At 35.2% G+C, this 26,813-nt stretch overlaps 2 protein-coding genes and 1 long non-coding RNA gene across 15 annotated transcripts; 2 read left to right on the plus strand and 1 right to left on the minus strand.

Annotated features, from left to right (window-relative positions):
- The first annotated feature begins 9,454 nt into the window (after positions 1–9,454).
- LOC107795695 (UDP-galactose/UDP-glucose transporter 4-like) lies at positions 9,455–12,155 on the plus strand. Its single transcript, XM_016618374.2, has 7 exons — positions 9,455–9,714; positions 10,255–10,283; positions 10,388–10,592; positions 11,028–11,270; positions 11,386–11,481; positions 11,556–11,663; positions 11,769–12,155. The coding sequence occupies exons 1-7, from the start codon at positions 9,616–9,618 to the stop codon at positions 11,991–11,993; spliced, it is 1,005 nt and encodes a 334-aa protein (XP_016473860.1). The 5' UTR covers positions 9,455–9,615; the 3' UTR covers positions 11,994–12,155.
- A 115-nt stretch (positions 12,156–12,270) lies between these two features.
- LOC107795687 (bax inhibitor 1-like) lies at positions 12,271–15,349 on the minus strand. Of its 2 annotated transcripts, none has more exons than XR_001650198.2 (4): positions 13,919–14,095; positions 13,535–13,661; positions 13,327–13,424; positions 12,271–13,152 (listed from the first exon to the last, which is right to left on the minus strand). XR_001650198.2 is itself a non-coding variant. In XM_016618363.2 (4 exons), exons 1-4 carry the CDS (start codon positions 15,265–15,267, stop codon positions 13,056–13,058), a joined length of 360 nt encoding a protein of 119 aa, XP_016473849.1. In that variant the 5' UTR covers positions 15,268–15,349; the 3' UTR covers positions 12,271–13,055. The 2 variants fall into 2 exon arrangements, 1 of the variants encoding a protein (XP_016473849.1); XM_016618363.2 differs by lacking the exon at positions 13,919–14,095 and adding an exon at positions 15,230–15,349.
- LOC107795688 (uncharacterized) lies at positions 14,354–21,655 on the plus strand. 12 transcript variants are annotated; one of them, XR_012702878.1, is made up of 4 exons: positions 14,418–15,159; positions 16,710–16,979; positions 18,119–18,204; positions 18,637–21,655. It is a non-coding gene; the product is annotated as an uncharacterized LOC107795688 (long non-coding RNA). The 12 variants fall into 12 exon arrangements; XR_001650205.2 differs by having other exon boundaries at positions 14,427–15,159; positions 16,710–16,786; positions 16,932–21,655; XR_012702876.1 differs by having other exon boundaries at positions 14,431–15,159; positions 18,119–21,655.
- The last annotated feature ends 5,158 nt before the right edge of the window (positions 21,656–26,813 follow it).

The following is a 26,813-nucleotide window of genomic DNA, read 5'->3' on the forward strand; positions in this document are numbered from 1 at the left end:
CTTACAGCCTTAAAAAAAGAAGAAGGTTTGTGTGTGTTTAGATATGTTGACTTTGAAGTTAAAAAGGTCTCTTACAGCCAAAAAAAAAAAAAGAAGAGGAGAAAGTATACCCATACTATTCCTAAGGATAATATTGTCCGTTAAAGAAGGAAAACTTTAAATAAGACAAGGAGAGTACATGATTTATAGGGAGTAATAATTTGTTAAATTCGCGAGAATTCAAAAGTGGATGGACCGAAGTTCAGATTTTTAATATTAAAGGTTAAGTATGCTTAGTATATTACTTGAGCGACACGGATTTTGAGCACAGTAAAAAGAAGTAGCCACTGCTATTCCCTTATTAATACTCTCTTCTGCATTTTAAGAGAAGAGAGAAGACTTTTAAATTTGTGGTGTAAAATGAGGCACATATATTTTGTGTGGTTATAAATCATTGCATAAAGGTAAATTGTTTCCAAAATTGGGTCGTGATAAATTTATTCCATTGACATTTTATTCATGCTTTTATAATAACTAGTATCTATGAACGTGCGTTGCACGTTAATAATGGCACGTGGTGATTTAAACATTTATTTATATGAAGGAACAACAAAATTTAATTAATGAGAGAAATTTTATGTATAATAATACAACAATCATCTAAATGCCGAAAAATATTATTACATTATCATAATACATTAATTTAAAATAAAAGGACATCATCAAAACTTACACAAATGATCAATTTTGTATTATAGTTTAAAAATATTTAATGTAATGATATATTAACTAACACTTCGTTGTGGGCAATATTTTTTTGTGTATGTTTCCTCCTAATGCTTTGGTTGCTCTGCCTTAACCAGAACCCTTGTTGTCGATCTTGATATCCTTCTTGAAAGTGCAACATACAGTTGTTCGTGCAAGAAAACATATTGCGGTAAATATTGTCCAATATTATAGATGTTTGTCCATGTGCTTTATTTATTATATTTACAAAACTTAAACATACTAAAAGTTATTTTCACACAAATTTAAAAAGATATTCCTTAGTTTCGAAAAATGAAAGTTGAATTCAGGGATAAGAATATACTTAAAAGCACATTGACCAATATCATAATTTTTGCATGTATGACGTTATTGTCAAAACTTCTATGCACCATCTGTGTGCTATTACATAAGCTATTCGGCGTATTTAAGTTTTTCAGTAGCATGACAGGCATATTTTTCTTCAAAATTAACCTATATACAATGGAAAATCAACATCGTCTATTATATATACGGTGACACTAACATACGTAAGAAATAATAAATTTGACAACAAACATGCATGGTAGAAGGCCATTTGGTATTAAAGTATTTAAGTATTCTTCTTAGTATTAATTATTGGTATCATTTTCTGCTGAGTCAAAAACAGAAAAACCTTTTGTTTTTACTATAAAATTTTGCAATCAATCTTTTATTTAGTTGATCAACATATTCATTTCTGCTAGCTAAGATATCTTTTTAATTCTATCATGCGATTTGCACAAACTGCGTTTTAATCTAATGATAGAAATATTTCTCTGATTAATTACACTACTATTACCATTGAGATTGATAACCAAGTGTTCAGGAAGAACCAAATCATCTTTTATTGGATGCTCTTATTCGTTTCCGACAAGAAGCAAGAAGACAATGAATATTGGATATGTTCTTACTTTATATTTCTTGTCAGTTAAATCTTTTTCATTTGAGGCCAGAAGTATAACTTTGGCAAGCTAGTTTTTATAGTCGTTGCTTTTGTCGATTTTGGAACTACATGCAGTACTTGACATAAATTTCCTCCCAAATCATTAATTTTTCACACATATTATCAATTTTGCTTTCCTTATAAATTTAGCATCATTGCTTTGCTTTGATATATTTGTGATGGTTATTTATGTTGTTTGAAGAGGTATATCAAATCCAAAGTGGGTGGCCTCACAATAAAATTATTGTTGGTACACTACTTGCTATTATTGCTAACATTGTCATGCCTCTTGATATGATATTTGCAAGTAATGCATGACATAGAAATATTATTTCGATTCCGTCGGAAGCATCTACAAAGAATAATCCCGTTATAGCAGAGTCGACTCTTTATAATATAGTCTTGAAAGCTTGTTCTTGTTTTGAATTTAGCTTTGATTGTGCTTCCTCACACACTTGTATAGCATTTTGATTTTCAATAATATATTAACTTTTTTATTTTTATTCTAACGCTCTTTTTATGAAATAAATTTATGTACATGTGATTAATTTTTTTTATCTTGAATAAAAGTTTTACTCATATGATGAATTTAAAAAATAATTGAATTAGATTCTCTTGCTAAATAATTATTTTAAAAGATTTAATTATTTGATTTTAATATAAAAATAATTTATTCTATGTTGATTCAGATCTTAATGTTAGTTCATCTCTTGTTTTGAATATTTAATCTTAATTATAATTTTATCCACCATAAATTTTATTTTCAAAGAGTAAAAGATAGAATCATTATTGGTATTGACTCTTACCAACCGTTTTTTCTCTTTCTCACACATTTATATTCTTAAATATTTTTTTAGTTGTTGTTTGATAATTGAATATTTTTTAATATTACACGAAAAATTGATTAAAATATTATTTGAGTAGGAAAATAGTTCAGATATAATATAAAAATATATTATCATGGGGGTATTTTTTCTCAATTTTAACTCTTTATCCAGTCCATTTAATATTACTTTTAGTTTTTTTTGGTATTGGACATTATGGAGTGGTAATGTATTGCCAATACAGAGGATTCTGATGAAATTGATTGTAACGACCAGGCCGGTCGTTTTGAGAGTCGTAGCTCTATTTTCCTATTTACTTCTCATTCCCTGCTTAATTGTTGTTATGTGACTTGCCGAGGGTAGTTGGTTCGGGTCCGGAGAAGTTTCGGAATGAATTGAGACACTTAGTCTCAAGGTTGGAAGTTTAAGTTGAAATGGTTGACCGGATGTTGACTTGTATGTAAATGGCTCCGGAATGAAGTTTTGATGGTTCCGTTAGCTCCGTTCGGTGATTTTGGACTTAGGAGTGTGTCTGGATTGTGATTTGGAGGTCCGTAGTTGAATTATGCTTGAAGTTGCGAAAGTTAGAAATTTGGAAGTTCAACCGAGAGGGGACTTTGTGGTTACCGGGCTCAAATTGGGGTTTCAGAAGTTGGAGTAGGTATGTGTTATCATTTGTGACTTGTGTGCAAAATTTGAGATCAATCGGACGTGATTTAATAGGTTTCGACATCGAATGTGAAAATTAGAAGTTCAAGAGTCCATTAGGCTTGAATCGATGCATGATTCGTGGTTTTAACGTTGTTTAATGTGATTTGAAGGCTCGACTAAGTTCGTATCATATTTTACGACTTGTTGGTATGTTGGGTTGAGGTCCCGGGGGCCTCGGGTGGAGTTCGGATGATTATCGAATCAAGTTTGAAGTAAAAAGGGGTGATGTAGCTGGAGTCTTCTGGTGCAATCGCACCTGCGGAGCTTTGGTTGCAGATGCGAGTTGGGAAGAACAGGTGCGACCTGGAGAGGATTGGGCAGTGGTCGCAGATGTAAAGAGCAGGCCGCAGAAGCGGAGTCGCTCCTGCGGAAAAGTGGTCGCAGAAGCGGAGAATAAGATAGGCTGAAGGGGTCAGGTGTTTCCGTAGAAGAGGACGTGTGAGCGCAGAAGCGCTTCTGCGGGTGCGGAATTTGGTGCGCAAGTGCGGAGTCTAGGAGCTTAAGTGAGCTCCGCAGATGTGGAGGTTTTTCCGTAGGTGCGGTCCCGCAAAAGCGGAATTTTTGGCCGCAGGTGCGAAAGCACTGGGGCAGTGTTTAAATTCGAGGGTTTCCGAGGTTTTCATCATTTTGGACATTTCAATCTTGGACTTAGGTGATTTTTGAGAGGATATTCGAGGGGTTTCTTGAGGTAAGTCACTTGTGGTTAAATTTATTCAATAATTATGTTTCCCCATTGAATTTTCCACCTAGATTGTGTGGTTTTGAGGTGTAATTTTGGGAGTTTGAGGCTAGGGATTTGGAAAGTTTAAATTGAGGATTTGGGTGTCGATTTGATGTTGGATTTTGGTAAATTTGGTATGGTTGGACTCATGGTTGAATGGGCTTCCGGATTTTGTGACTTTTATTGGATTCCGAGATGTGGGCCAGGGTCCAACTTTTGGGTTGACTTTTTGACTTTTGATTAAAGACATAGTATTTTCTTATCGAATTGATTCCTTTATTGTATCGAACTATTTGTGGCTAGATTTGAGGCATTCAGAGGATGTTTCGCGAGGTAAGGGCGTGTTGGAGTAGGGATTTGCACGGTTTGAGGTAAGTAACACTTTTAAACTTGGTTCTGAGGGTATGAAACCCCGAATTTTATGTTATGTGACTGGTGTTGAGGTGAGACACATGCTAGGTAGGGCGTGCACCGTAAGAATTGTGACTTGGTCGATTACATGGAACTACATAGTTGATTTATCTTGTCGTTATTCGTATTTTTATCATGTGTTAAAGAAATTGAGCTGCTAGTCATGTTAGGAATTATGCTTAGGCTATGTGTTAGTACTGTAGTGTGATGACCCGATAGGTCATCTTATATTTTAGAGCCTAATTCTGCGCTTTGAAGCCTTAAATACCTCATTTTAGCCTTCCTCGATTTGTGTGCACAATCCAGATTTTTTTTGGAAAGCTTTTATGTTAAAAATTGAGAGAAATATGAAAATTTTGCCTTAAAATCTATTTGAGTTGACTTCGGTCAACGTTTTGAGCAAACGGATCCGAATTCATATTTTGACGGTTTCGGTGGGTCCGTATCGTGATTTTAGACTTGGGTGTATGTCCGGAATCGAATCCGGAAGTCCCTAGCTCGAGTTATCCCACTTTGTTGAAATTTGAAAGTTAAAGGCTGACTTTGAAATATTTAACTTTTTGGATATCGGGTCCGTATTTTAGTTCTGGAATCCGGTATAGGTCCAATATAATATTTATGACTTGTCTGTCAAATTTGGTGAGAAACGGAGTTGGTTTGACGTGATTCGGACGTCCGGTTGTGAAAATAGAAGTTTCAAAGTTTTCTTAAAAATTCCATTTGATTTGGTGTTCAGTTCGTAGTTCTATGTGTTATTTTGGCGATTTGATCGCGCGAGCAAGTTCTTATGATATTTTTAGACTTGTGTGCATGTTTGGTTTGGAGCCCCGAGGGCTCGAGTGAGTTTTGGATAGGCTACAGAGTGAGTTTTGGACTTAGGAAAGTGCTGGTGTGCTTCAGTTTTGGTGCAGGCCTCAAACCTCGCAATTGCGAAGAGTAGCTAGGCACCACATGGTTCGCATTTACAACCAATCCTTCGCAATTGCGAAGTGGGGCTGGGGGGACAGTGATCGCATTTGCGATCAAATGGTCGCATTTGCGGAATGGCCACTATTCGCAATTGCAAACAAATCATCGCAATTGCGATGATAGCAGAAAATGTGGGGCTTCACATTTGCGAAGAAAAGCTTGCATTTGCGGGGTTCGCAATTGCGAACCCCAGGTCACAATTGCAACATCTGCGACTGGTCAAGTATGAGTTAGACGGGATTTTCTCTCATTTTTCAAATTTTCAAAACAAGAAAAACCTAGAGGCGATTTTTCCAAGAACCCTTCTCCCTCAAATCATTGGTAAGTGATTCTAACCTATTTTCTTTCAATCTTTCATTATATTTCATAAGATTTCAACCAAAAATCTAGTATTTTTATGGTGAAAATTGGGGGTTTGGGTAGAATTAGGGATTTTTGTAAATGGGGATTTAGACCTCGAATTAAGGTCGAATTCCAAAATAAATTACATAACCGGGCTCGGGGGTGAATGGGTAAACTGGTTTTGGTCCGAATTTCGGGTTTGGACCAAGCGAGTCCGGGAGTTGACTTTTGTTGACTTTTTCAATAATTACCTAAATTGAATTTTTTGCAATCGTGGGTAGTTCCTAAGGCTTAATTTGAATCGTTTGGTTGGTAATTTGCTATATTCTATTGGTTCGGAGGCTTGTTTGAAAGGCAAAGCTGTGATTGAGCTTTGAATGGACCTTTGGAGCGAGGTGAGTGTCGTGGTTAACCTTGACTTGAGGGATTAGGACTTAATTGTCTATTTGCTACATGTTTAGATATTGGGTACAACATATATGTGAGGTGACGAGTACTTATGCGTTGTTGTCGGGTTAAAGCATGCGGGTGGGACTTGTTCCTTGTAGTTTATTGCTTACTTTGATCTTGTTATCCATACTTAGACTAGTTACTTACTAAATTGATCGTTCTTATTGTGTTTACGGGCTTTTGTGATAATTGAGTATTGATTCCAAAGTTGAGATTGGTATTGTGGAACCATTGTTGAAATAAGGCATGTTCTTGTTGATTTTACCTCCCTGCTATTATTTGTTCATCGTTGTGTGGTAAGGGAGAGTGTTAATGCACGAAGGGTGATGCCATACCATGTTGTGAGTGTTAAAGCACGAAGGGTGATGTCGTGCCATATTGTGATTGTTAATGCATTGAGGGTGATGCCGTGCCACATTGTGAGTGTTAATGCATGAAGGATGATGCCATGCCATATTATGAGAGTTAATGCACGAATGGTGATGTCGTGTCGTATCTATTGATTTATGTTGTGAGGTTGAGAGTAAAAGCACGAAGGGTAATGTCGTACAATTTTTCTTCATTTTGTTTAGTTGTTTCCACCGATTAAAAGTATGTTAACTGTTCTGGTTATCATTTCCGCTGTATTCCTTATATCTTGTGCCCCTTTAGCATGTCCCCCTCCCAGTAGTACATGTTTAGCTGTTATTGTTATTTTCTTGTACATATACTGTTATCTGCACATGTTTATTATGTGAGTGTCTTGTCATAGCCTCGTCACTACTTCGTCGAGGTTAGGCTCGACACTTACGAGTACATGGGGTCGGTTGTACTCATACTAAACTCTGCACTTCTTGTGAAGATTTTGGTAGCGACCCTAGCTGATCGCGAGACTCGGCAGTCCGAACTTGCTTATTGGAGACTCAAGGTAGATTTGCTGGTGTCCGCAGACCTTGGAGTCCCTTTCTAGTTTCTTTATTTTACTGTTTCTTTTTTATTCAGAACAATTATATTTCCTTCAAACTTTATTTGTAGAAAATCTTAGAAGCTCGTGAGTTGTGACTCCAGATCCGAATTGTATCAGATATTATGGGCTTTATGTTATTCTGCACTCGGTTTTATTTCATTTTGGTTTAATTGACTGTATCTATTGAATTGAATAATAATTGACTTAACAGTTCTTTAATGTTGGCTTTCCTAGCAAGTGAAATGTTAGGCGCCATCACGGTCCCGAAGGTGGGAATTCCGGGTCGTGACATGTAGGGAATCGCAGAGGTCGTGTTATCTGTTGAGTTATTTGCTAAACTGTCATTTTGTACTCAGTCATAGCTTTTACTGCATATTCTATCTCGGTCTCTGTTGTCCTTTATTGATACATTATATCTTCATTGTTTGGGCTGATTATTATGATTCTTGAGAGCCCGAGAGATTGGAGAGATTGATGAGTGAGTGAGGCCGAGGGCCTGATTGTGAGGATATTTATTGGATCGGGCTGCACGTCGCAACATGTTATTTCGATGCATGCCATGATTGGCTTATTATAGCGCTTAGGCTAGAAATGCTCCTCCGGAGTCTGCACATCTACAGTGAGCGCAGGTGCCTACTGAGCGCGAGTGCTGAGTGACTTGGAGGATTGAGTGACTGTGAGGAATGAGTGACTGTGAGGTTGGAGTGAATGGGAGGACTGAGTGAATGTTACTCTAAGAGTATGCACTTGATTTCATTATTGTTGTACTTCAGCTGGCATATATAACTGTCATGTAGTTATTGAGATAAACTATATCCTGTTTCAATTGAACTTGACATAATTTAACTCTTTTGGCTTTAACTGTCAAACTTGAGGGCATACCTACCTTCATGTACTGTATTTCTGTAATTGACCTGCACCTGTGAAGCTCGTCACTACTTTCAGTCCAATAGTTAGTCTTATTACTTACCGAGTTGGTTGTATTCACACTACATCCTGCACTTCGTGTGCAGATCCAGGTGTTTCCGGATACGGTAGGTGCTGATTATCTGAGCAGCTTAGTCATTCGGAGATTTTGAGGTAGCTGCCCGGCGTCCGTAGACCTTGACTCTCCCTCCCTATCTTTCAGCTTTATCTATTTAGTTTTAGCTTTTCATAGACAGTATTTTCAGACTTGTGTTGTATAGTCGCTCATGTACTCAGTGACACCCTGATTTTGGAAATTTTTGAGTTGAGTTTTGACCATTTATCTAGTTTATGAAAGCTTTAATTATTCAATCCTATTTTAGTTCATATTTTATCTAAAAGTGTTGGAGTTTATTGAGTTGTCGGCTTGCCTAATACCATGTTAGGCGCCATCACGACATGCTATGTTTTGGGTCGTGACATTGATTTTATTAAACTTTCCTACATATTTTTAATAAGAATTTAATAGACAAATTTTATTAATTTTAAAATATTAAATATTAAAAATTAGCATAGAAGGTATTGTAGTCCAAAAAATAAGTTATTACAGTTATGTCCTTTCCCTATGAGTTCTTCCGTTTAATATTTTAGGGCTATTTTGGTATATTAATATTGTATTTATGATTTTATAATAATATAGGCTCTCATTTTTCTAAATAGATTTAGACAATATAATACATTCTCAAATTAAATTAGTAACATGAATTTTTAAGAAGTATATCCTAAAAGTAATAGGATTACATGATTAAAGATATTTACTTGTTCAATTTTATATGAATCAGATAGACGGAAAGTAATTATACTAATAAGATTTCTCAAGGTACGTGTAGTATTATGTTCTAAAACTAATAGGATTATAAGGCTAATATCTAGAATTTCGGTTATGTCCTTTTATTATGAGTTATTATGCTTAATATTATAAGGTTATTTTTGTAAATCGATATTGTATTCGTGCTTTTATAATAATATAGATAAATAGATAGATAGATAGATATAGATATAGATATAGATAGATTACTTATGTGATATAAATAAATAAACTTTAAAAAAAAATAGTACTCCCTCTATTGCATTTTAAGTGTAATGTTTTAGCATGTGTGTTAAAATATTTATTACAGTCAAATCTCTTTATAACAGTTTCGTTTGTTCTGAATATTTTTGAATGTTATAGCAAATTATATTATAATAGAATATGAGATTTCGTTCCGAAATTTTTTGACTTTTAGAGAAATGTTGTTATATGTATATAGTGATCGGTCGTTGTATGTTTAATAATGATGTTGATATAGAGTGTAATGTATTTGACACTAGTATTAAAAAATGTCTAATCAATTTTGGATAACGAGATAAAACTGAAAAACAATTAATTAACTCTTTCTTCTTCCCTATTCTTTTACCGTGTGTCACCTCAAAACCGAGTAGACTCCTCAGTCTTTTAGACTCCTAGTCGCTCCCTTGTTCTTACCTTTAAATTCTTAAATTCTTGTCTGTTTTTTGATTTAAAACCAAGTCCAAGAACACTTTTTTTGAGGTCCTTGAACAGAAAAAGTGAAGGAGGAGAAAAAAGATGAAACAAGCTCTGTTTCTCTTTGGTATTTCTCTTTCCAGATGGCAACAGTTCCTCTTGTGCTCTTCTGGGATTATCTTTGCGTATCTTGCTAATGAGGCAAGTTTTATGATTCTTTCCAAGTTGAAGTTGAAGTTTTGGTTTTGATTTCTTTTCCTTTGCATGCTAAATGTTATGATTTGGGCTTAATTTTTTGATTTCATGTTAAAAGTTCTTGTATCTTTTCAGTTTAAAATTGATGAGGACGATTCTCAGTATTATTATATGTCTCTGAAAATTTAGACTTGAATGCACCAAGTTACTATGTATATATAATGTGCATATCATAATCACTGATAATAACTTCTTACTTCCATAATTATTCTTATTGTCTAATGTTCTAAAATGTTGGTTTTTTGTGGGTGTTCACTATCTAGAAGTTATATCTTTGTTAGATAAAGAAATTGATGTTTGCCAACTTTTCACTGTATTTCCGATTGAAGAGCCCTTGTTTTTTTTCCTTGTTACGCAAGTGCAGCTATCTGTTTATTACTACATCTTTTCTGACTTCATGTTTATTCCTGGAATCAATTGACATCATCTTGGACTTTACTAGTGCAGTCGAGCTGATTTAAGCTTAATTTATATATTCAATTACAGGAATATATCTATAACAGGCTTCAATTCAGGTAAGTTTGACATGCCCCTTTTAAGGATCATTATTAAATATTTTTGGCTTGGTCTGCATTTAGAGATTAATCTGGGTATGTGGTGGGTATTTTAATTGTTGCAGCTACGGATGGTACTTTACCGTTGCTCAAGGATTGGTTTTCCTGGCTCTGATATACTTCCTTAATGGTTTTAATCCAAAGCAAATGGTGAACCCATGGAACACTTCTGTTAAGTTATCTGCAGTTCTCATGAGCTCACGTGGATCAACCAAAGGCTCTTTGGCTTTCCTCAGCTGTCCAGCACAAATCATGTTCAGATCCACCAAGGTTAATAGCTAAGCCATTTCCTACAGAGAGATGATGCTCGTCTCTAACATATTAAAGTCGATGAAGCAAGCCAGGCCTAGATGAAAGTAGTAGGAAAAATCATACGAACCAGCAACCCCGGTCTTTGGTGAATGTTATGACAGATTTCAAAGGACTTTTAAGATGTTTCATCAGTTTAACTTTCAAAAAGAAGCATAACAAAACAAATTAACTATTAAACTTCAGTTTACTAAGTGCCTTGGAAGACACATTGACAACTGTATTTTTCGCTTAATGTCAATATCATTAATGTAGTATTATTCTTGATTGATCGTGATAGCATATGATTTAAAAGTAATTTTAATGTGGATAGAATTTTGTCTCTCATTGGTTAGTGAAACAGAATTATTCGTCTGTTGCCTACAAGTTTCATGTTCCAATTTACAAATATTTCAGGTTTTGCACCTCATGATAGGATGGGCTCTCATACCAGGAATGCGACGAAAATATCCACCCTATGAATATAAATCTGCAGTACTCTTAGTAGTAGGCCTGATCCTTTTCACCTTGGCTGATGCACAAGCCTCGCCAAATTTCAGTGTAATTAGTGTGCTAAAGATAGCTGGTGCTTTTATCATGGATTCCTTTCTGGTGAATGCGCCAGCGGTATTCTTCAAGTCGGATCCTGACATGACACAGGTTTATTTCACATGCTTTTGCATTCAGTTTGATGCTTAATCATGAGAACAGTTGTCCATGACAAACTTGTGACTACTTCATACCCTTTGAATTGTTTGACCTTTAACTTTAACAGATGAAGATGCTCTTTTGCTCAATCGGCTTTCAGTTGTTGATCCTGGATATTATTGCAATGCGAGAGCTAAAGCCAACATGGATTTCATGTGCTCAAGTAATCATCACAAGAACACACGCATTTTGCTTCAAGCTTGTTTCCTGCTTACCTTGTTTTTTTTTCCCCTGCAGCATCCCTACGTTTACGGAGTCTTAGTGCTTGAAGCTTGCGATACTTTCACGGGGCAACTGTCTGTCCTTTCTGTCATAGCATTTCTTGGTGCTGCTACCACTGCAATGGTTTGTTTCTCCTTAGCTCCGATCCTATTTCGAGTTCTCTTTTACTGAAATTGTCGTCAATCTGACATTGTAAAATTATTGCTTTCTTACATGATATCCATGAAGCCTTTGACCAAACAACATTGGTGTGGATTGCTGTTGATGTGTATGGGTATTATAATGAAGATATTGCAGGACAACAAACCCCTACCGCCTAGGCCTCAGAAAACTTCACCTCTTTGTCAAACTGAAAAACCATCTGAGACTGAAGATAACATATTTCAAATAGGGACTGTATGTGAAGAGGAGGAAGAGAAGAGAGACCTTTGGTCTAAAACAAAATACTCCTAGCACTTTTATGCTCTAGCTTTTAGTCTATTACTATTTTTTTTTTTATTTGCTTATAGTTGTAATATGGTAACAAGATGTTAGGCTCTTTTATAATTTCTTGCAATTCATGTAAGGAGGTTGGTACATTGATTAGAAGTAATTTGTTTCTTCTTTGCCTCCAGAGCTAGAGGGAAATTTAGTCCTCTTTAGATGATAAATCTGAGTGCAGAAATGTTCAGTTGTTTCGGCTGGGGATTTCCTGGGTCACAGTAACCAATAAATCGTTTCCAGTGAACCTCTTATAGTATGAAATACAGTCTTAAAATAAGAAGTTCAAGGTATAAATGACAAACTACAATGTACTACTTGTGAAGCAATAACTTGGCCTACAAATGGTAATTAGTGACAAAACTAGTCGATGGAAACTAAGTTAGTACCGTGCTTTTTCTAACTTCATTTTTATTTATCCAAGGAAAGTTGAAATAACAAGATTTATTACTATTTGGTTAACTAAGACCAAATGTCTACGAGTTGCACATTCAAAATATTTGCACATCATTCACAGTTTCCATATTTCCGATCTACTGGCTATTTATTGTCATGACAAAGAAAGATGTAGTTGATAAGCGAAATGGTAGAGCTCAAAGCTTTAATCATGCATCATCGACCCTCATCGTCATCTTCATCCTGCCTGTCCATACCCAGGTTGTACCTTTCGAGCCCCATGTTGATCCCCATGAGTCCCTGTAGAATTAGTAAGTATACATAGGCCGCCATACCCGGTAGATGGAGTCAGAAGGTGAATGCACGATTAACAATGTCAACATCTCCAAGACGAGCATAATACAGTATCTCTTGGCTAAAAGCCAAAAAGTAGCAAAACAAGCCGAACGTACTGCTGTGATATGATCAGCAGTTCAAGCTGAGTCAATCAAATTCAAACTGTTCATTCATAGATGACCGACCGATCGAGGGCGAATCAAAGCCTTCAACGGCTTACGTACCTGTGGAGGCAGACCCACAGTGAAGTGAGCAAGGGTAAACTGCCAGGTTTGCGTTACTAGTTGGGAAGCGAGGAGGCTATCAAAGTAGAGGGTGTTCCTTCGCGATGTTAACAGGGGATACCAACGAGAAACAACCGAAGATCATTGTTAAACTTGCCAAATAGTTACAAACAGAGCTGCAGAACAAAATGCTTATTGAAGTTAGATACTACTAACTGTATACTATTATATTGCTCCCTCGGATCGATGATGAGTTGAAATATTCTTCACTTAGGGATTAAATTAAAGAACATCTAATCTAATCAAAACATATGACCAAGTTCACAGTCGTATGATCATATGAGACTCACCCTTGATCAACTCCTAAGAGATAAGTGGTGAAAAGGCCAACGTTAACAGAAGCCCCAAAGGAACAGGCACTTGTCATCAAGAATAACATCCTCTTCTTCTGCATTCATAGGTAGAAGACTCTTGATATTAATTAAAGGCTAAGGAGAAACTTCAAAATAATAGGAGTAATTATTTATATGTAAATCTAGTCATGGCCGTCGTACATACCACGCCCTGCGGCGGTGTGAGTAAAAAACAGAGTATACTTGCAGCACAAGTAAGGATTGTGAACAAGCCCCCTACTTCCCAGATCAAATGCAACAAGGATCCAACAGTAGCGCTCAATGAGATAGACCTATTATTATCATCAAAATTAAGCTGATCAGGATTCTAATAAGTATGTAAGTTTCATTAAACTATTCGAATTCTAACACTTTGATATTTATTTTCTTCCATTTACATAATACTGTGCAAGTTAAATTAACACTATATCTCATCAGTCAAATTCAATCTGTTCATTCATAGATGACCGAGAGCGAATCAAAGACTTCAACGGCTTACGTACAAGAAGCAATTCAACAACTAATATCAAAAGAATCAAAGATTATGTACCTTTCTCAAGCAATTGTAAGCTTGATTGGGATATTGAGCAGGATTATGTTCAAAATCTCATTGTCTCAAAAAGTAATTGTTAAAAGCATTCTTGCAATCAGTGAATGTGATCATTTTTTCAGAGAAAAAAAATGAGGAAGTAGCTGTGTAGAAATGAGGAGGGAACGTTTAATTTGTTGTAACTGCCATTTTAAACGTATATAATAAGAGAAAGTCTTGGGTAAGGGCATTTCAGTAATTGTAACTTATTTGGGATTAAAACGCATTACGCGTGTTCTGAAGTTGCCCCGGAGAAATTTTATTTTGTTTCTAATATGCCACGTCATTGTTGTATGAGGCCCCTCAATATATGACAGTTGGACTACTGGGGCCCACCGTCACCACCTTTTTGAAACACCCTCTCTACATCCTCTCCTCCCTCCCTCTCTCTTACTCGCTCAGAAAGCAGAAAACTTAAACTTTCGCCTCCAAACTAGCAGTTGCAGGGTACAACAGTGATGGTTTTATATCAGATTTCCCCCCCTGTTTAATAGAGTATAAGATTTGAAAATTCTGTCCACAAAATTGATATCGTTTAATTGTTTTCAAAAAGAATAAAAAGCTAGAAGCTGGGATATCGTCTATGAATAACAGGAAAAAGATTGATTATAACTCCAAACAGATTTCACACCCCTTATTCAACGATTAGTTCGTCGTATTGTTGCTTCATCTTCAATTTTTCCGACGATTTCTCCGGCGATTGCAAAAACCCTAAAAGAGTAATCTACAGACCTAGAAGCCGAACATTTACAAATAGTGGAATAAAATTTTTTAAATGGATTTGAAAAAGAGAAGAAATAAAGAGGTAAAACAGGAGTAAGATTTACATAAAGCTCCACAAACCAGCACATGAGCTAAAGGGCGGCGAAGAAAAGAGATAACGAATCAAAATGGTGGTGACAGTGGCCTCACTAGTCCAAATGTCATATATTAAGGGGCCTCATACAACTATGACGTGGCAGTGTTAGACACAAAGTAAAATTTCTCAAAATTCATATATTCCAGCGAGTTCGACAATTTTTCTCATTCTCCCACTCCATTTGTCATTCGGTTTTGGGTATCAATTCCCCACATTTCTCCCTTTTTGGTTTCTAAAGTTCTAGCCTAGAGCCTTGTTTCATTTGTTAGTTCTGATAAGTTTTCGCCTACTCTTTTCTTTATTGCACTGATTTTTGCCCATCGCTTCTGGATTCTCTTTGAAGGTTTGTCTATTTTTGCTTTTCATGTCAATAATTCTATCTGATTTGCATATGCATCTATGAAAATAGATACCTGATAATTGTATACTCCCGGTCTTTGATGCCGTTCATTTCTTATTATCTCTCTCCTTTCTTCCGCTCCGGCTTCTTTCTTCTGGTGAGTTAATTGTTCCTTTATGTACTGCCATGTTTTCTCACTTTGTCTTTAATCTATATGCTTTTTCTGCTTTTAATTTCTGTAATTTCTTCTTTTTAATTTTGTTATTTATTGATTGTTAACTGCTTTTCCTTTTGGATTTCCTTGTGATTTTTTATTTCCTGACTACTAAGAGGCAGAAAAGAGAAAGTACTTTTGGTTTGTTGAGATCACTTTTACATATGCCTCGCTCTCATAAGCCCCGAAACACGGGCGTAAGCACATAGGTATTTGATTTTTAATATTTTATAAAATAATATAATTACAATAAATATTTATAAACAGGTAAAATTGCATAAAAATAAAAAAAATATAAATATATAGTGTTCAATCCCTACAAAAAATTAGTCAAAACAATCTATTATACGCTACTTAGAAGCACAAGTAACTTGAGTCGAAAAGAATAAAGTTTTCTACATGGAGGAACAAAAAGGATGACTTACCTAAACTTTGAACTTGCTGCTATGAAGGAGAATGAAGTTCTCTTTGTAGTTGTAAAAAAATTGAATATTCATTGCCTTTGGGAGATATTAGTAGACTAGCGGATAAGATAAAGAATTGGGAAAAACCATAAATTAGGGCTTCAATCAATAAAAAAGATCTTAACTTTTAAATTTAATATAATTCAGTTGCTTTTTAAAACTTTTGAGTAATTACCAAGTTAACTTTATTAGTATTATATGAAGGACTTCAATAATTTTTGTTTTAATTTGAACAAGTCTCTGGGGCTTACGCCTCACTAAAAAAATGCGCCTCAAACGCCCGGGCGTACGCCCCGAATTGCTGGGAGTATGTCTCTTGAGACTTTCGTCCCACATCATTGCCTCTTGACACTTTCGCCCCACACTTATGCCCCGAATTGCTGGGCGTGCGCCTCGCCCCAGGGCTCGTCCCTAAAACGCCTTTTAAACACTGGTTGAGATTTGAAAGAAGAATTTGAGAAAATCACTCGATTTTAAAAGATTTGATTATATGTAATCTCCGCCTAAATTTTCTTTGAATCTATAGATTTTGTTGGATATTTTATTTGCATGCCAGTAAGTTTATCCAATTAATACACTGATGCACCGAGGTGTTTGATAATATGCCTCAAATAACTGAATTGTTTTTCCTTTTCTCTCGTATCGGGTGTTCTACTAAAAACTCATTTATCATTCAGCAATTTGAAGGCTGTTTCTCCACTGTAAATTGAGCCAACAATCCAGAAAGTGCTTTCCAGTTGTGAATTGAGTTGTCGTTGGCTGCTATAAACTGAGTCTTTTTGTTTGCTTGTGTTTACTCTCAATGTCTTCTTTTCGTAGGGATTATTATGAAACTTCGTAAGGTAGTGACATTATGTCATTTTCTATATGGATAGGATAAAGCCAACGAGCCTTTGGAGGGACTGAGAAAACTTTTACCGTACTCAAGGAATATTTATGTTTCCTTGAAAAGGTACATTTTACTCATAAGAGGCGCAGGTTCTCCTTTATCTTTCTATATCCTTATAGCTTAATGGTCCATCTCTGTCATAACCTTTGTTTTACTGTTGATGCTGCTAACAATTAGGAAGTTATATGCAACTAAATCTTTCTTGCAGGGAAACATAAGCACTTATTGGTGGAAGCGATCTGCAGCAATTTTTTCAGTTAAAAGTTTCTTATGATATCTATTCTTCTTAGTACATAACCTTGGTAGAATCTTTTTTTAGTGTTGTGACTTGTGACCCTGTCAAGGTCGAGGGTACTTAAATATAGAAACCAAACTGATTTAATTTCTCGCTTTATCGTGCTATTACTTACTGCTGAAATTTTGCTATAGGCATCTGCTCAGTTGAAAAAAAAATTGTGCGAGATATTGTTGTCCGTTTGCCTACAATTAACTAGGCATTTTGTAGTTATCATGACTCATAAGCATTTTGTAGTTATCATGACTCATAAGCATACATGGGACTAATCAATTTGAATCTTTTGATGTTCAAAATCTGAAGATATCTTAAGTCTTAAAGATTTATGGAGAAATATAATTTGAAGATACTATAATCAAAAGCATTGCATCTGAAACTGTTTCAGAATCTTTGCTATCCTGGTAATTGAGTAGTGAGATGAAAGCTTATTAAGGAGATTGAGACTTAGGAATACATCCTGAGCATTGCGCCCGATATCTCCTTTGAGAGGATTAGAAAGATCTTGAAATGACAATACTTAATTCCTTGAGTTGCTTTCAAGAAGATATTTAGCTACCTTAGTTTTCAAACTGAACGGGAAATAGACCTTCATTCGTAGGTTTCCTTTAAATACAATAATTTTCAAAAATATTTAAACTAATCTGCTGGCTACTTGGAACTGGTTGATCTCCTCTTGCATTATGCTCAAGGCATATGCGTTTTAATTTTGTTGCTTTCAAAGTTATAAGTACTTCTGAAAATTTTTATATTGATTTTTAGAAAACTATTTTCTTGACAATCTTGGGCGTTTAGCTATTTTTGATATGGAAACGTAATAAAATCGCTCGGTCTAATGCCAACTAAGTTCCAAAATTTGTTAAAACCATCTGTCACTGTTATTTAGAATTTAGAGAATTTGAATCTTTATGCAGATGAGATATTTCTGACACTTGTGAATTAGTGGAGTTGAAGATGGTTTTATTTTGTGAATTGGTTAATATTGGTAAAATATTTGGAGTTGAAGATGGTTTTATTTTGTGAATTGGTTAATATTGGTAAAATATTAGAACTATGTATTGTTTTCTAGACCTGGATAACTGAGAGCTGCTATTTGTTTTCAGGCCAGCTTACTCTTCCCTTCAATAATTGATATTATTTAATTCTTTCACTACCTACACAAGGTTTAACTGTGTTCTACAGAGGCATGGTGAGTTTCATTTTACGAAGTTTTTTATGTTTCCTTTTTAATATTATTTTTTGACAAAATATGTTTTCATCACATGCTTCTTTCTTTTCCCCTGCTTTCTACGTAATATAATATTACGTTTGTTTCTATTTCTTCAAGATCATTGTTGTTGTTATTTATGCTATAATTTGTGTTGTCCTCCCTAAATTCTTGAGTTCCTTACGTCTGTCCATAGTATCGAAATACAAGTTAATTGTAGTCCTACTAAGGAAAGAAAAAATGTAGGAGATGTAATAGGAATTACTATGAACTCGACTTATCCTTTGATAATATATGCTGACCAGTTGCATATTCATTGTTTGGGAAGTAGTTAAATGTGTTTCCATGGTTTCATGCTTAACTTAGATATTCAAGATTCATGAATGTTTTTACTATATTTGTGTCGTTTGACAGGAAAATATCTATGAAAAGATTGTAACTTCAAGAAAGAGACCTTACTGTTAAGGCTAAAGCCCTTCTTTCATAATTTAATGAAACAGCCTAAGGTGAGGATCCAAGACTTATGGTACAGAAATACCTTTAGATTTTAGAGAGACAAAAATGTTTCGATCTTGATGATCATATCTATCAGCAAATATCAGAGAGGTAGTATTTCTACTATATATAAGTGAATAAGGTGTACGAACACAACTTCAAAAAGTTGTACAAAAAACACCCTAAATTGTACGATAACTTGGGCCAAACACTACTGTAACATGGCTCTTTCATGCTGACACATGTTAACAAGTGAGACATCTGGCTTGGAACGCTATTGGAACTTGCGATGATACCCATTTTCTCTTCGTTTCTCTCATTCTTATTTCTCACTCTGTCATTCTTATTTCTTGTCATTCTTATTTCTCACTCTGTCATTCTTCTCTCTTTTCTCCTCTTTCTCATTATCATTTCTGTAATTTTCTGTTTGTGGGTCTCAAATTTCATTGCCTTTTTCCTCTGGTGTTCATCTTAGCTCTTCAATTTCTTCTGCTCCTCTCTCGGAGAAGCTTACTGTGCAGTCTAAAATTTCTGCTGCCTTTGATTTTTTCCAATTTTCCACAAATTTGGCCAGCATTATAGAAATTTTTGTGGCTTTGGTTCTTTTGTGAACCGTCTGCACATGCATATGAAGTTGAGCAAGAGAGGAAGTAAGTTGAGCAAGAGAGGAAGTAAGTCTCCATCTTGAACGACTCCTTTTCTCTTTGTCTTATAAATCTTATGCATTTGTTTTGATTACTCCTACTTTTGGCTTTGAATTCTGAATTCATTTCAATATTACTACATTTTGGTTCCGTGGAGATTTTCGATTTTGCATAGTGTTTATTTGTTATTTCTCGATGGGCATGTAAACATGTGATTCAATTTTTTTTTTAAAAGAATATTGATTTATAATCTTCATTCTGCCTGAAATTTTCCTTGCATTTTGCTTTATTTTTTATTTTTAGTATAATGTGTATAGTTTTTCTTATTTGATTTATATATGCTCTTTACTCTTATCGCGTTTTCTAAGTGGATTTTGTACATGCATGTGGTTGGTTCTTCCAACTCTTATATGGAAGTACAATGAATTCACCCTCAGGAAGAGAAAATAGTATAATACTTAATAAAAAGGGAAGAACTTTGATGCATCAAAGATGTTTGGCGATAGTATTGAGTAATTCTGTTCCTTTTTCCGTAGGTGTTCTATGGTGTAAAGATCTATCATCCAACAACCCCAATAGTAGATTACTTACTTCTACTGGACAGAACTACTGAATAATATAATATGCATTATATTTGAAAAAGGATTGAAAAAGGTAATTTGTTTTTTCGTCGGGCAATAAATATGTACAGACTCTTACATTTACTGTAAGTTTGTGCTACTCTCTTTCTAAGCTTCCACTTTGCACTTTGGATTTCTCATTCTTCTTATTTGTTAGGAAGAAACATGCAATGTTTTCATTTCATTTGGACAATTTTTTATTTGATTGAAATTGAAAGAAGTTGTCTTGGCTAGCTTCTTTTCATATGTTTGGTGGTGAAAATAATAAGTGCAAAAGGTTGCACAGTACTCTACTGTGAGCTATAAGGGCATTGTTGAGAAAATAATATTCTTTCAATTAATTTATTGCAACAGTTTTCCAGTAAGAAAATGAATCAGAAATTACCCCCATCCATGAACTATGACCGCACATTTTTTTCCCAGCTTCAATGCACTTCCATTTACTTAGTTAAACAATACCTTTCTACAAATATTTAAGAAACTTAAACAGAGTAACTTGAGCTCTGCCGCCAACACCCCATAATTGAACCTAATAAATACAATCCCGCAGTCGAAACAAGGTAAATACTACTTTAAGCTGATACTGCCAAATCCAAACAAGTTTCTCCCTTCTTTCATATGTTGATTTTTGTAGTATTTTATAAGATATGAAAATTGATCCAGGAGTCCCATGTCACATCTTATGATGATTCGGTACATTAGACGTCTTATAATTTTTTTGCATTTGGAGTATTGTACTCGCAAAGAAACTGAATACAACTTGGAAATATTTTTTGGTGTATGTGCTTTTTGGAATGCAGAGATGTTTCGACGGGGAGTTCTATGGTTGTATGTTCTTGATGTTCAAGTAGTTTATCATGTTTTTGCTTTAAACTACACTTTGTACTTGATGAGTATATATGGTAGAATTCATTCATCTTATGAAAGGATATTGTGAAGGGGGTGGACTGTTTCTTTATAAGACTACTTAGGATTCCTGTTCTTTTTTTAAAACTTTAAATGCTACTTCATTACTTATGAATCCCTCTTTTTCCCACTCTAATTTTGCTACTTCTTTACTACAGGTGAATGCCCGTGAAGATTCGAATACTTTATTTTTTATACAAATCAGCCCTTCTTATAAAGACTAATGTAGAACTCTTAGGAACTTAACAAAAAGAATTAGTGAGAGAAATTGAGATTTCGACTTCGCCGCTCTGCCTTGTTCCATCAAGGTAATCACATCGTATGAATTGACTGCGCTTATCTGTACTACAAAGTTTCATCTCCGGTCTTGATTTGGTAGGCTTTTGTATTTTAGAGAAAAAAATTATTTGACTTTATCCTATTTAGAATTTACAGAGTTGCTTGAAGAAAACTTTTGGATTTTTTTTTTACATATTGCAGAACCTCTGAATCTAGTTTTGAACATTGAAGCTCTACAATGCACTTATTTCCAAGAGTGAATGGGAAAATTGGATTTGCTGTGCCGATTTTGTAATGCATAAGTTGTTCGACTTCTTCAGTAGTATATATTTTGCTTTATATAATGCATTGGTATATTGCCATGCTTTTGGCTATTTTAATGTGAACATGTTTGACTGGTGATATACTAGACTGGTGGTAGTTCTTACGGTAGGGAAATGTCACCAGAAAATAACGATAATAATACTGCAATAATATTATTTGTAAGCAGATACACGAATTGGCTTGAGTCGTGCTGGGCACTGTCCTAAGAAACTATTTCAGCAATGTGAAATATTTTTTCGGGATTAAACAAGCCCATCTCTATTTATTTAGAGGATACAGGAATTAGCAAAATTAAATAATACCAGCAAGTTTGGAATGAGGAAATAATTACAGGTTATAAAAGAAATTGGAACACACAAAAGGCTACGCGTAATTGAAAAAGAGAAGACTTGTACTGATGATTACTAATCATTAGCAATCATGAGAGAACAAAATATTTGTTGGTGTATTCAGATGGCATAGGAAGTGGGTATTTATAGTTGTAAGAATTGTGTAAAAAAATGACAAGTGTTCATCTATTTGTCAAAAACTTTCCATGCAAAGAGACAAATATTATGTCTCCTATGCCACTTGGTACTTGCTTATGCCACTTACCCAAAACCAAGAGAAAGGATGCCACATGCTGTTGGAATAGACCAAAGATACTTGGCTATTTAAATTTTGAAAATACTCCCACAATTCTCACATATTTTCAAAATTTATAGGATAAGAATAAAGGAATGGAAGAATTGACTTGCTGGATTTGCATGGTCCAAAATGTAATAGGTTTGGTGTCTTCTAGACTATGAACCAAACTTAGACTAATAAAATTCAACTCACAGAATTACTAGTGAAATATAATATTTCTATGAACCAATAATTTTTATTGTAAGTCAGAGATTTTATCAATCATATTTTGACCCCCGGTAATTTTGCTGTTCAACGCGGTTTTGCGCCTAATAGGCCATGCGCGTGCCTAGTTATTCATGAGAGCTCTAGAGACTAGGCCAAAATCTCATAGGAGCGGCCCACTCCACTCTCATATAGGTGAATTCATCAAGTGTATGCTGCTTTTAAATACACCATCCATAAGGACTATGAATTTCATTAAGAGTTATAACTCAGCCTCTCAATTAGTGGCAGTCAAGCACTCTTTTAGTGCTTCAGTGCCAATATCGACTTGTTATTACCCATATGAATCTACTTCATGGGATCTCCAATCACATAGGTTGGGTTACTATCTCTATTGATAACATGTCGGTCTTAACCCCATCTCTTTTGAGGTTTGAAGAATTAATTTTCTTCCCACAAGTTTAGTCAGAGGATCGGCCAAATTTATCTCTAACTTCACTAGTCAATGGAAATTGTTCCATCTCTCAACAGCTATTTTATGACATCATGTCTCAATTTCATGTGTCTACTTTTACAATTATAAGAGTTATTCTTTGCAATAGCTATTGTCGCTTGGCAATCAAGGTGTATAGACACAGGAGGCAATACGTCATTTATTAACGGGATATTAGCTAAGAAGTTTCTTAGCCACTCAGCCTCAGAACCAGCTAACTCCAGAGCTACAAACTCTGATTCCATAGTAGATATAGCAATGATCGTCTGTTTAGCTAATTTTCACGATATTGCACCACCACTATGATGACCCAAAAGGTCATCTTTAAATTTAATAATTAATTATGTGTTCTAAGACCTCGAAAAGTACTATTTATCATTCCTCGACTTGTGTGCGTAGTCCGTATAATTTTCCAGAAAATTTTTATGTGAAAAATTGATTAAAATGTGAAATATAGCCTTAAAACTTAATTAAGTTGACTTTGATCAATATTTTAAGCAAACGGACCCGGATCAGTATTTTGACAGTTCCGGTAGGTCTGTCTTGTGATTTGGGACTTGAGAGTATGCCGGAATCTAATTTGGAGATCCCTAACTCAAGTTATGGCCATTTAACGGAAACTAGAAATTTAAAGGCTAAAGATTTCCAAAGTTTGACCACGAATTTGACTTTTTGATATCGGTGCCGGAATCCGATTCTGAAAATTGAAATAGTTTCGTTATATCATTTATGACTTGTGTGCCAAATTTGAAGTCATTCTGGATTCATTTAACATGTTTCGTATCACGACCCAAAACAATGGGAGGCGACGGGCACTTGGTACCTTACTCAACCGAGTACCAACGCAACGTATCTTTCGTATCATACTATCGTAGGTAAATGAGTCGTAGAGGCTTTCGCGAGATAAGTAGAATAAAACATGAGGAAATACTCAATATAGGATGACCCAACTTGATATACCGACTTATACATATGACGTACTGGCCTATAAGGCCATACCAGTATCCGTATACATGACATCTGTCTACAAGCCTCTAAGAGTACATAAATGTTATAAAGGTTGGGACAAGGCCCCGCCATACCAATCAGTATATGTCCTAATCATACCGACCACATAAGCAACTCCGGAGCAAATGGAGCGCACCAACACTTTTCGCTGAGCTTATAGCCTACTTGGAGGATTCTCGACCTGTCTATCAGGACCTGCGAGCATGAAGCACAGCGTCCCCAGGCAAAAGGGACGTCAGTACGAATAATGTATCGAGTATGTAAGGCACATAAATAAGTACATAACAGACCTAGAAGAAATATAGAGTAAATGACTCAACCTGTAAGTCTGGATAACTCTGTAAATCATAAAATACTCATAGTGTCATGCATATGCGTATGAATGTCATGTCATGCATAGGTACATATTTTATAACATCATCAGGCCTCTGAGGGCATCCCATCATATCATCTCGGCCACTGTGGGCAAAATCATCAACGTATACCAGCTGATCAGGTGGTGGTGCGTATATAACGCCTTAACCTTTTCCCATATCCCATATACATATAATATACACGTATATAACGCCTTCTGGTCATGGGTCAATGTATATGTATAAATGCATGAAATGCATAAGAAATACGTTAATAAGATTTTTCAAATATCATAAAATTAATATTCCTTTCGGACAAACTTTATCAAATACATATTTTTCTGGGACCCATGAATAGAGGATATAATAATAATTCACATGGAGAATCAAGACTATAGACACCCCTAGTATTTCTATGAATAGAGTCATTTATGAAAGTTGCGTATTTTGCTCGTTTTGTTTGTATCATTTGGATCATGCCAAAAGAAAGAAGGGATAGCCTTAACATATCTGGATTAGGGAAAAGTCCGTATGATGTTCTTGGAAAAGGTTGCACCGTACTCCTTTAGAACTGCAAAATTTTACGTTGCTATGATTTCAATAATTCTCGTTGGATTTTTTGTGTGTAGGAATTTGAAGAATCACGTTGCTAGTGTAAGGTTTAGAATCTGATTTGAAGTACATATGAGAATGAAATTTGTTGAAAACTTGCTAAGTGTAGCGTCTGTTTGAAATGCTTAAATTAGGAAAAATGTTATAAGATCTCTTACTTTGTTTCTGTAAGTCCAATGAAGCCAAATACTAAATGACTTACACGTACTCACTTATGATGCCACCTTTCAATTAAGAAATCATTATCAGATTACTACTTGAATATCTAATGTCCTAAGAAGCCAAAATTCCCATTTCTTTATTTAATGAGTATGACTCATGCTCTTTAAGTCTTTCCACATAATCATAGTGACTTATGAGTCACAATCCTTAGATAGGTTTGCTGCCACGTTATGGAGTTCAAACTTTATCCAAAATTATTATTAATCAATCATTAATCCTTAATTAATTGGGTAATATCTCATTACCCAATAATTAACCAATTATCCACATAATTAAAAATTATCTCAAATTACTTAAAATACTACTTACTTTTAACACACTTTATACACCTTACTATCATGGCCATGTGGTACCTTGTATGGTACTAGTCCATAAATACCGGATATTTTAGTTCGGGCCATATTTTATCCCAAAATGTCAAACTTCGACGAAATTCATTTTCTTCGATTTGCTTATCCTCTCACCTTCACCAATTTACTCATCACTTGTTTAAAATATCATAATGCTTATAATCACAAAATAAATTTCATTCCCGAACTTGCGTTGATTAACCTACGATGAAACTTTAACGTTCGAAAATGCGGGATGTGACATCTCATTTCCGATCTTCCATTAATTTATTTATGGCATACTTTAATGTACGAAAACATGAGGTGTAACATAATTCCCCCCTTTGGAACATTCGTCCTCGAATGTTGACTGATGCACTTATCATTCTCAAAACCCCTAGCTCTTGCGAACACTTTAATATTGTTCTTGCCATTTAGGCAACTGTTCTGCAAATAATTCCAAAGGTCAGGGCATTCCCCCCTTAGGCCTCTTTCTCACACCACGACTTGTGGTCAGAATCCTTCCAATCTCGTAACTGTTTCTACCTTTTATCACGTAACCTGTATGACTTTTTTCTTGTATGCGCACCTATGCGACTCTTCTCTCCTCTTTCCTCCAGCTTTTAGTCAATCTCTAGGCCTCATTTCGCAAACGTATACAGAGCTTAATAAGATGTCCCTCTGGGCATCTATAGGTATACTGAAGTTTTTCGCTCGGTACTTTGTCGAACTTACGATTATTGTTATATCTTATTTCATAGACCTGGTTATCCATCCGTATGACTTTACTGCATCAAGGTCGGACATATTATACTATAACTCTTACTTTGTTTTATCGTTACTGAGGTCTGCTACCAAACTCCAAGCTACTTTCGTTACTTATCCCATATGTATAAATCTAAGTCCTTTAATGTTTCCTCATTACTTGATCGTCTTAAGAATGACGGTCTAATCTCACCTCATACTTTGTGACTTTTGTCCATCCACTGTTGATTCACCTTAATGTTGATCTATCATCTACCACTCATAACTTGATCTCTTATGTAACACTGTCGCTAGGCTCACGTCTCATCAGAAACATTTGGAGTAATTAGATTGATCCACCTAGAGGCGATATTATACTTCCATAACCTATATTTTATAGCATCCCAATATGACCCACCTTACATGAGTATTTTAATCTTGTACAATTCATGAAATCCTCTTCAAGTCATTACTCTATCGAAGGCCCAAACGTCATCCTTTATCTATCACAATCACACCCTCATTCCACTCTAGATGCTATTAGTCTTAGACTCCTTTGAGTTCATTCAGGCTATACCGAGCTTTCTATAACTTAGAGAAACCACCAGCTCTCTTATTTTTGTGAGCTTAATCTCGAGAACTTATCCATTCTCATCATCTTCTTACTTGTCCTTTCTCATCCTTACTCCTGTCATAAAACTTCGTCGCTTTACTATATTTTAGCTTGCGAC

Source organism: Nicotiana tabacum, chromosome 19 (genome assembly GCF_000715075.1).
Source record: "Nicotiana tabacum cultivar K326 chromosome 19, ASM71507v2, whole genome shotgun sequence".
NCBI lineage: Eukaryota > Viridiplantae > Streptophyta > Magnoliopsida > Solanales > Solanaceae > Nicotiana > Nicotiana tabacum.

What these genes read in the sequence shown, in the direction of transcription:
- LOC107795695 (XM_016618374.2), top strand. Translation starts at nt 9,616, where the DNA reads ATGAAACAAGCTCTGTTTCTCTTTGGTATTTCTCTTTCCAGATGGCAA. An exon ending in TATAACAGGCTTCAATTCAG is followed by an intron (nt 10,284 to 10,387) that starts GTAAGTTTGACA and finishes TAATTGTTGCAG; the next exon opens with CTACGGATGGTACTTTACCG. An exon ending in CATGGATTTCATGTGCTCAA is followed by an intron (nt 11,482 to 11,555) that starts GTAATCATCACA and finishes TTTCCCCTGCAG; the next exon opens with CATCCCTACGTTTACGGAGT.
- LOC107795687 (XM_016618363.2), bottom strand. Translation starts at nt 15,267, where the DNA reads ATGAACGGCATCAAAGACCGGGAGTATACAATTATCAG. An exon ending in CGGGAGTATACAATTATCAG is followed by an intron (nt 13,662 to 15,229) that starts GTATCTATTTTC and finishes TGATAATAATAG; the next exon opens with GTCTATCTCATTGAGCGCTA. An exon ending in CTCTTAGGAGTTGATCAAGG is followed by an intron (nt 13,153 to 13,326) that starts GTGAGTCTCATA and finishes TTTGTTCTGCAG; the next exon opens with CTCTGTTTGTAACTATTTGG.